The sequence below is a fragment of the Panicum virgatum genome, chromosome 2K, assembly GCF_016808335.1.
Source record: "Panicum virgatum strain AP13 chromosome 2K, P.virgatum_v5, whole genome shotgun sequence".
In the NCBI taxonomy this organism is placed as follows: Eukaryota; Viridiplantae; Streptophyta; class Magnoliopsida; order Poales; family Poaceae; genus Panicum; species Panicum virgatum.
Window position 1 is genome coordinate 47,785,335 of NC_053137.1, and position 8,474 is coordinate 47,793,808.

At 61.8% G+C, this 8,474-nt stretch overlaps 2 protein-coding genes across 2 annotated transcripts; both read right to left on the reverse strand.

Annotated features, from left to right (window-relative positions):
• Nucleotides 1-1,874: 1,874 nt before the first annotated feature.
• On the reverse strand, nt 1,875-5,171 carry LOC120680992 (G-type lectin S-receptor-like serine/threonine-protein kinase At5g35370). The gene has a single exon (XM_039962556.1). It carries the CDS (start codon nt 4,976-4,978, stop codon nt 2,261-2,263), a length of 2,718 nt encoding a protein of 905 aa, XP_039818490.1. The 5' UTR covers nt 4,979-5,171; the 3' UTR covers nt 1,875-2,260.
• A 697-nt stretch (nt 5,172-5,868) lies between these two features.
• Nucleotides 5,869-7,658, reverse strand: LOC120695377 (NAC domain-containing protein 2-like). Its single transcript, XM_039978646.1, has 3 exons — nt 7,493-7,658; nt 7,097-7,395; nt 5,869-6,972 (listed from the first exon to the last, which is right to left on the reverse strand). Exons 1-3 carry the CDS (start codon nt 7,656-7,658, stop codon nt 5,869-5,871), a joined length of 1,569 nt encoding a protein of 522 aa, XP_039834580.1.
• Nucleotides 7,659-8,474: the final 816 nt, after the last annotated feature.

Here is an 8,474-nt window from a genome sequence, read left to right on the forward strand (position 1 = left end):
ATTGATGATGATGTATAGGTATGGCAGCAGGACAGGGTTCCTGGGTGTCTTAGTCCCGTCTGAATCGGTTAAGGACCGTACCGTTGTTGGCCCTGCTGATCATGTTTGAACTGTACTAACCGCATGCCGGGAGTAGGAGGTAGTCGAAACTGGTAAGTCTAGTACTGCCTCGCTTCGAAAGTACAGAACTTCATCACCACCCCTTAGGGCGAGTCGAGTAGTCGCGGAGAAACAGGATGCATATGTTTACTTTTGGTGGTCTCTCGTTGAGCTCGGCTGACTATATGTAGGTGGGACGGTTCTGTAGTTCGAGGCGGGGAGGGGAATTGTTGGCATGTATAGCCCGACGGGGCAATTACGTGCCGTGTTGGTTAGGTCCACCTTGTAAGGTTAAATCGGATCGATTCGCCGTCAGTCGCTCTCGGATATGAGTACCTTGATCACTGCGTCGCATCGTAGTGTTATGACGAGATGATGAGTATATTCATATACATATGAGGATGAACACCTTGAATTATTGTTGATTTCACCACCATGTTTGCTATAGTTGGTTCATGCAAATATTAGAATAGAGTTAATTTGTACAGAATCTGGGGCTAAAATACTGAAAGTAAGGAATTACATTAGTCGTTTTTCTGCAAAATAACCACCAGCCAAAAGCCTTGCATGTCTAGATACGTGGGCTAAGTTATACCCACTGGTCGGGTAAGTCTTGCTAAGTATTAGTATACTCAGGGTTTTGTTGGAAAAATGTTTTCAGGACCCGCACACGTAGACTTCTGTCCGTGGTGAGCCAAGTTCGTTCGACTGGACGCGGATGGGTGGAACGTTGAGGACCCAGGCGCGTAGCTTTGGAGTGTATGGAATTGCACACTCGTGGGCTGAGTGTGTAATTCATTTCCGTATTTATATATTGTAGTGGCAGATTCCATGTTTATCAAACTAAACTTTGTATAAATAGCAGACGCACTTGTATATTATTATGTATTTCAAACTCGGTTTGTAATTTAAATATTTCTTAGCATGTGGTGTTTGTATTTTTTTTAGTATTGTGTGGTGCTCGTACCATCTGCGCTCACCTTCGTGTGAGACTACCAGTGTTGTTTCGATCGGGCCGTGGGTTGAGAAAGGATCGCCAAATTAAGCCGTTAAGCTAATACGCCCGATGTGTTCAAATGACGGCCATTACGCTTAATTATAGTTTTAATTTGGCGGTTCCGTCACACGGGGCCCAGCAAACGCAGGAGAAAGAGGCCGGGGAGGGAGGCAGGGGCGCCACCGCCGGAGAGGAGTCGCCAGGGAGAGGGGGGACGGGCGGAGGGAGCAAGGGAGGGACAGTGCGGCCCCGTGGCTCGCCGGCGGAGGGATTAGGAGACGGCGATGTGGGTGAGCAGTCCCGCTGCCTCAGATCTGACAGGGACGGCGCGGGTGGGAGATGGCGGAGGGAGCAAGGACGACGTGGGTGGGAGGCGGCGGAGCGACAAGGGGAGGGGGCGGCATGGGTGGGAGATGGGAGAGAGAGGCAGGAAAGAGAGTGACCGGGGAGGGAGGGAGAAAAAAATCTGACGCGTGGACCTCACCAACTAGTAGTTGGTGTAGAGGATGAGATATAGAGTATGATAGATGCAGAAAAAATTAGTATAGAGAAGATATCTTAATGATTAGGATAAAATATTTTTTTAAAGGATAAAAATGAAGTATGATAAGTGCGGACAGCCGGAGCCGATAAGATGTGTCCCATACCACGTCATCAACACAGAGGTCTTCAGAGCTGAGCGCCCATTGTCCAAAGCTGACAAAGCATGTCTCATACCACGCCGTCGCAGCAGAGCCTGAGCAGTCGTATCCTGTGATCGACGATGCACAAGCTCCCATGGTTTTCTTTTCCGCTTGTTTCTTTGTTTTTTTTTCCACCGATTATCTACATCTCTACATGACTACATCGACCTACCTTCTCCATCTCGCCAAACAAGTGTACTAAGCAAATGCAAGCAAAGCATACAATAATCGGAGGTCGGCACCGCAAGCCACCAACAGCATACCCAATCTTGTTTAATCCCACTGTCAACTAGTTTATTCTCTGTTACGACCATTCTTCTGTGCTGTTGTACCTGTCGCATCCCTCCCTTCTAAACAAAATCAGCTGGTATAGTATGTCATCGCCGTGACCAAGCACACTATTCCGGTGCCACGTCGGCCGATGCAGCCTCTGATCCGTGCCAGTGCCACGACGCAGGAGCTGAATTTGAATCTTGTGCTGCTATCTTGGCGCTGACACGTCCTGCAGCGACTCGGTCAACTGCGACGCGCCGCCCGCCGTCGACGACGGCGTGCCCGCTGAGCCCGACGTTCCGGCCACGGCGAGCAGGGAGGTGGTCCGGGCGGCGTAGCCCCTCCCGTAGAGGCGGAGGAACCCGAGCGCCTCGACGCGCGGCTCCGGCGGGGACACGGTGCCTTCCAGCATCCGCACCACGGCGGCCATGCTCGGCCGCCGGGCGGGGTCCTCGTGCAGGCAGCACAGCGCGATGCGCACGGCGCGCGCGGCCTCGGCCTCGTCCACGCGGCCTTCCAGCCTCGCGTCGACGATGTCCAGGTGCCGCCCCTGCTCGTGCAGCTCCAGCGCCACCATCGGGAAGTAGTCGTCGCCGCTGCCGCTGCCGCCGCTCGGCGTCGACGCCGCCGCCGCCGCGCTGCTCCATCCGGACGGCCAGTCCGACAGCTCCTCGCCGCTGCCGACGACGGCAACATTGTTGTTGTTGCCGGTCTGCTCGCCCCGGTTCTTCCTCCCGTGTATCAGCTCGAGCAGCACCATGCCGAAGCTGTACACGTCGGCGCGGTCCGAGATGGCGGCGCTGCTGATCCACTCCGGCGCGAGGTACCCGCGGGTGCCGCGCATGGTGGTGAACAGCGCCGACTGCTCCGGTGACATCAGCTTGGCGAGGCCGAAGTCGGCGATCTTGACTTGCCCGCCGCCGGCCAGCAGGATGTTCTCCGGTTTGACGTCGCAGTGGACGATCTTCTGGTCGCATCCCGTGTGCAGGTACGCGAGGCCGCGGGCCGCGCCGAGCGCCACCTCCATGCGCTCCCCCCACTCCAGCACTGGCCCCGTGCGGCCGAACAGCGACCGGTCAAGGGAGCCCCGGTTCATGTACTCGTAGACGAGCAGCCGGCGCGAGCCCTCGGCGCAGAAGCCGCGGAGGCGGACGAGGTTGACGTGCCGGATGCTGGCGATGACCGTGATCTCGGTGCAGAACTCCCGCTTGGCCTGCACGCCGGCGGCCTCGAGCTTCTTCACAGCGACGAGCCCCTCGCCGCCAGGGAGTTCCCCTTTGTACACGGAGCCGAACCCGCCGGAGCCGATTTTGGTCTCGAAGTTGCCGGTCATCGTCGCAATCTCCGCGTAGCTAAACCGCGTCGGCATGCCCAGAACGACGACGTCGTCGTCGTCCTCGTCGGCGTCGGCATTACCCGTTTCCCACGACGGTGGCTTTTTCCGGCCCGTGTACATCTGCTTCGCGCCGGAGCTCTTGGCCTTCTTTTTCTTGCCGTTCTTCCTCATCCTCCTCCAACACGCGTACGACGCGATTAGGACGACTAGAAGGAACGCCGCGATGGACGGCAAGACGATTGGGACGGTGCGGTTCGCCGACGATTTTGAACTGCTTCTTGTACCATTTTGCGGCGAAGGGACCGTCTTGATGTATCCCAAGGCTGAAGCAGACGAGCTCAGGTACAGCGAGCCGAGCTGCTTGTCTCGGACCAGGTAGCAGCTCCGGGAGGAGCTGTCGTAGAAGTAGCCGAGGCAGGCGCAGATCCCGGTGCAGAGGCCGCGGCACGCCGTGTAGTTGACGCCGGCCATGGTCGGGGGATCGAACTTGGTGGCGAAGTAGGCAGTCTGAGACTTGAGGGCGAGGTACGAAACGGGCGCGGTGCTGTTGCTGCTCTGGCACGAAGCCGGCGACGCGAGCGCCGAGCCGTCCCCCGGTACGCACGCGCCGGGGGTCGACGCGGAGGCCGCGAAGAGTGGCGGGCATGTGCAGGTCGAGCTGTTGCCGGCCGGCGAGCAGAGCCCCAGGGGCGGGCACTGCAGCGGCAGGTCGCAGTCGTTGGCCGGCGCCACGAAGTCGCCTCCGAGCGGCGCCGAGGAGTTCACCAGCGGGTAGCCCGTGATGCGCAGCCGGCCGTCGTATCCCAGCTTCAGCACGGGGAACGACGCACCGGGCGCGAGGTCCACGCGGAACACGAGGCCGCCGTCGGCGGCAACCGCGAACAGCCCCGACGCGTTCACCGACACGGACGCCACCGCGACGTTGCGGTCCTTGAAGGACCGAAGGTCGTTGGACAGCCGCCAGTACGTGGAGCCCTGCCAGGTGAGCACCACGTCCGCGGCCGTCGCGGCGAGCCGGTAGTCCCCCTCCGCGAGGTCGGTGGCGCCCGCCGCCGCCGCCAGGTACGCGCCGGCGCGCAGCTGCTGCCCCGGGAGCAGCGTGTCGGTGGCGGCGTCGAACGACTGCCACAGCGTGGCGTTCCCGGCGGCCAGCAGCTGCAGGTTGCCGCTGTCCTGCAGCCGCAGCGCCGCGACGGGCGACCCCAGCCGCGACGGCGTGGACCACAGCACCGTTCCGTTGGGGTCCGACACGGTGAGCCCCTGCGGGGTGAGCTGGACCTGGCCCGACGACGTCGTCGGCGCGCCGCGGTTGGCCGACCAGACCAGCGTGGCGGACGGGGCGTGCAGGACGGCGAGGTAGAACCTGCCCTGCTGCTTCCCGGGGTTAACCACGGCGGCCCTGAACGCGCCGCTCCTGGACTCGAGGAACGCGCCGCCGGTGTCGACGTACAGGATGTTAGAGGCGACGAAGCTGGGCCGCACGAGCTCCGTCGCCAGCGGCCCCGCCTCCGCGACGCGGGCGGAGAGGGCGGCGGCGGCGGCGAGAACCAAGCCCAGGAACGCGAGCGCGGGCGGCGGGAGAGGAGGCATTTGTGGGGCGACGGAGTGGGGCGCGAGCGGATGCGCCCATGAAGCGTGGGTGCGCACGCCACGCGGGTGAGGCGGAGGCGGAGACGAACGGGGAGCGTTGACCTGGGCTGAGCCGCCCCGCGCTATATGCCGCGCGCGCTCTGGTTGGCGGGAACAAACCGGCGTCTGTCTTGAGCGGCGGCAGAGTCGTTGGGTTCAGACTGAGAGAGTTCAGAAAGCTCGGTTGCGGCGGCATGGAATCTGCGGCTCCGGCGAGGCACTGTCTGGAATTTTGTGCTGGCTTGGGTAAACAACGCGGAGGGTCGAGCTGCACGACGACCAGCTGAAAGCAAAGTTACGTAGTTTCTTATAAAATTCAACAAGATTTTTGTTATTGGATGAGCACAGGTGCGTCCTGCGCGAACTTGTCAAACCGAGTTGGCGTTGTAGCTGCACTTGCCCTGGCCTAGGCGGCTGCTGTTGTGATTTGACTTCTGCGATCATACAAGCTGGTTCGTTCGTCAGAGCGGTGGAAGTCAACTTCGCTGCTCATGTCTAGCTCAGCAGAATTAATACGCAGATAGAGTCCACGCTGGATCTTATAAGCGCTCAGAATCGAGGCGGTGTTTATGGGCAAACGTGCAAGTGGAGCTAAATTTTGGGATACATTGCAGTTGCACCCATGTTGCGTGAAGATTAGTACTGCTCGAAGTGGTTGAGACGGATGTTTCGTTGACGTTCTCGATTGGCCGGGCGAATGTGCTCTGAAAAAGAAAACGCGGAGTAGCAGACGTCTTCAGGTAACTGCGCTGTGCGTTGCAACCTGAACATGTTACTACAAGTAAAACAGATTTACCATCAGGAAAATGACACAAAATGACTTTTCGAAAAAAAATGAGCACAACTAGAGTCTAAGCGGCGGCGTCGTGCGTGTTCAAGCCTGACGTTGCCCCCGTCTCGGTTTCCACTTCCGCAGCACCGGCCGGCACGGGCGTGGGCGAGGATGAGTCGACCAGGCGGGCCGGCGCCGGCGCCCGCTGCGTACACCCTTCGGCGAGGAACGGATTGATCGTGGCCAGATCCACAAAATATTGCTCTGCATTGACGTTGAGGCGCGGCGCGCCGGTCCCCGCGATCGCTGCTCCACCGCGACCGTCCGCCGCCGGCGTCAACGACCCGCGCGGCTGGTAATAAGGGTGTCCGTTGTAAGGCGGGCCGCGAGGGATCGCGGCGGCCCCCGCGCGACGGCTGGCGTCGCCGATGAAGAAAGGCTGCATCTGCTGCGGCGGCAGGAACGCGTCCTGCCTCTGCAGCTGCGCCGAGAACGCGTGGGCCGGCGGTTGCGGCACGGCTCGGTAGTTCTGGTCGTAGAAGCACTTCAGGGACACCTGCGGCCTGAAGATGGAGGCCGCCCCCGGGCTCCGCGGCGGCGGGCTCCCCGGGAAGCTCGGCCGCCTGGCCGCCGGGTTCGGAGGCCGCGTCACCGTCGCCATCTCCATCTGGCCCAAGGGGGCACCGGTCAGGTCCGAGAACGGCTGATATATCACCGGCCTTAGCGCTGGCATCTGCCCTCCAAGTCCCCGGCCACCGCACGCGCCGGCCGGCGGCGTCGCTGGCGCCTGGCCGCTGTGTGCGCCTGCCGGGCGCTGCATCGTCGCTGGGGGCTGCAGCTGCAGGCCATACTGTGCGCCCGGTCCACCACCGTAGCACAGTCCCGTCGGGGCGGCGGCGTTGCTGGTGGAGCAGCTCGATTGCGTGGACCCAATGCTTAGGCTCCCTCGGCGGGCCTGCTTCCGGGCGGGCTGCAGCGGCTGCTCGACCATGGGCCGCTTGCCGGCTTGCTTATCTGACAAGTCGGGCTCCGCCGTGACCTGGCCGTGCTGCGTGGAGGAGCAGGCTTCTTCCCCCTCCTCGCACGCCGAGCTGGTGCCTTCCACGTCGTCATCGTCGTCGTCGTCGCTTTTCTTTTTGTGCTGCGGGGACACGTAAATCTTGCACATGACGTACTCGTCCAACTGCGGCCAATCGCACGGGGATCAGACGTCACGTAGCAATGCCAATGGTGCGAGCAGAGGTGCCGACAGAATCAAACCGGAAAGGGGAAAAAAAGGAAAGAAATCGTGGCGACTTGAAACGTACAATGTTCCTTGCGCCGGGCCTGTCGAGCTTGACCTCGTACTCGGGGACGGTGATCTCGAGCATGATCCACTTGGTTCTGGTCTCCTTCTTGGGGTTGCCCTCGAAGTAGTTGAGCACGCTCTTGCAGAACTTGACGCCGTTGCGGACCACCACCTGGGCCACCTCCTTGGTGGCCGTGGACGCCTTCCACCGCCCGCGGCCGTCCCGCGTCTTCCGCGCCGGCCGCACGCCGTTGCCGTACATGCGAGCCCTCGGCGACACGAAGTACCACTCGTCCTGCCGCCCCGCGCCCCTGTGCTCTGCGATGGCCGGACGGACACAAACGGGCGGTCACCGCGACGCCATGGAAATCAGGCAGAAAATGAAGGACGGGGGAGTCGTGCTCGGCGGCCATACCGTTGATCAGCGTCTCCGGGTGGCACGCGTACACGTTGGCCTCGACGACGGAGCCGTTGGGCACGGCCGGGCGGCCCTGCAGCCTGGGGAGGAGGTAGTAGTCGACGAGCTCGTCCTCCTTGGGCTTGAACCGGAACCCGATCGGGTACCCGCCGCCGCCCTCCATGCCGCCGGCGAGCCGATCCCGATCGACGTCGGCGGGAGCTCCGGCGCTGACGATGCCGGCGGTGGCGTGCGCGCTACGTCTACGTGTATCTGTTTGAGTTGGACACGGCGACGACGCCTCGCGGCGCCTTTATACAGTGGGGCCGACTCAGGCAGCCCCCCTGCCAAGGCGGAAGCGTAACCGCTTCGGATCGAGGGACGGGGATTTTCTTGGATTCTGGTAGATTCGATTCGAGCAGGAGTAGGATACGGTTTTTGGTTCGGGCAAGCGGGCCGCGCGCGCAGGCGGGCTCGATCCTTTCGATTCGCAAGCCAAGCCCAGACTGGTTTTTGTACCGACGCGTTGTCGGGCCGAGGCTGGATCTTTGGCCGCTCGCTGAACTCACGCACGGCACCCGGCCCACAAATACACGGCTGTGGCCAGTTGTCGCGAGTCGCGCCACCTGAGCTGCGCCGCGCGCCGCCTGGGCCGGCCGATCGCGCGGACCAGCGGCGCCGCGGCCCCCGCGGCCATTCAAGGTTCAAGGTGGCATCTCCGGACTCCGGGTCCGGTCCGGCAGCAGTCGCGAGTCGCGTCTTATCACCTCTCATCATCATCATCGCCTTGTTGTTGCAGCCCGCAGGAGGTTGCAGGCGCAGAAGGCAGAGCATCCGCGCCGTGCCAACAGCGGCTGCGGCAGCCAAGCGACTGCCGCCGCACTGTTCCGCGATGGTGCGGCGACTATTCCCTGCCTGCCCCGCTGCCCCGCTACACAACGCCTGCGCGGTGCCTTCGCCACAGTGCCGGAAGGGCAGCGGGGGCCATTGCGCGTCGCAT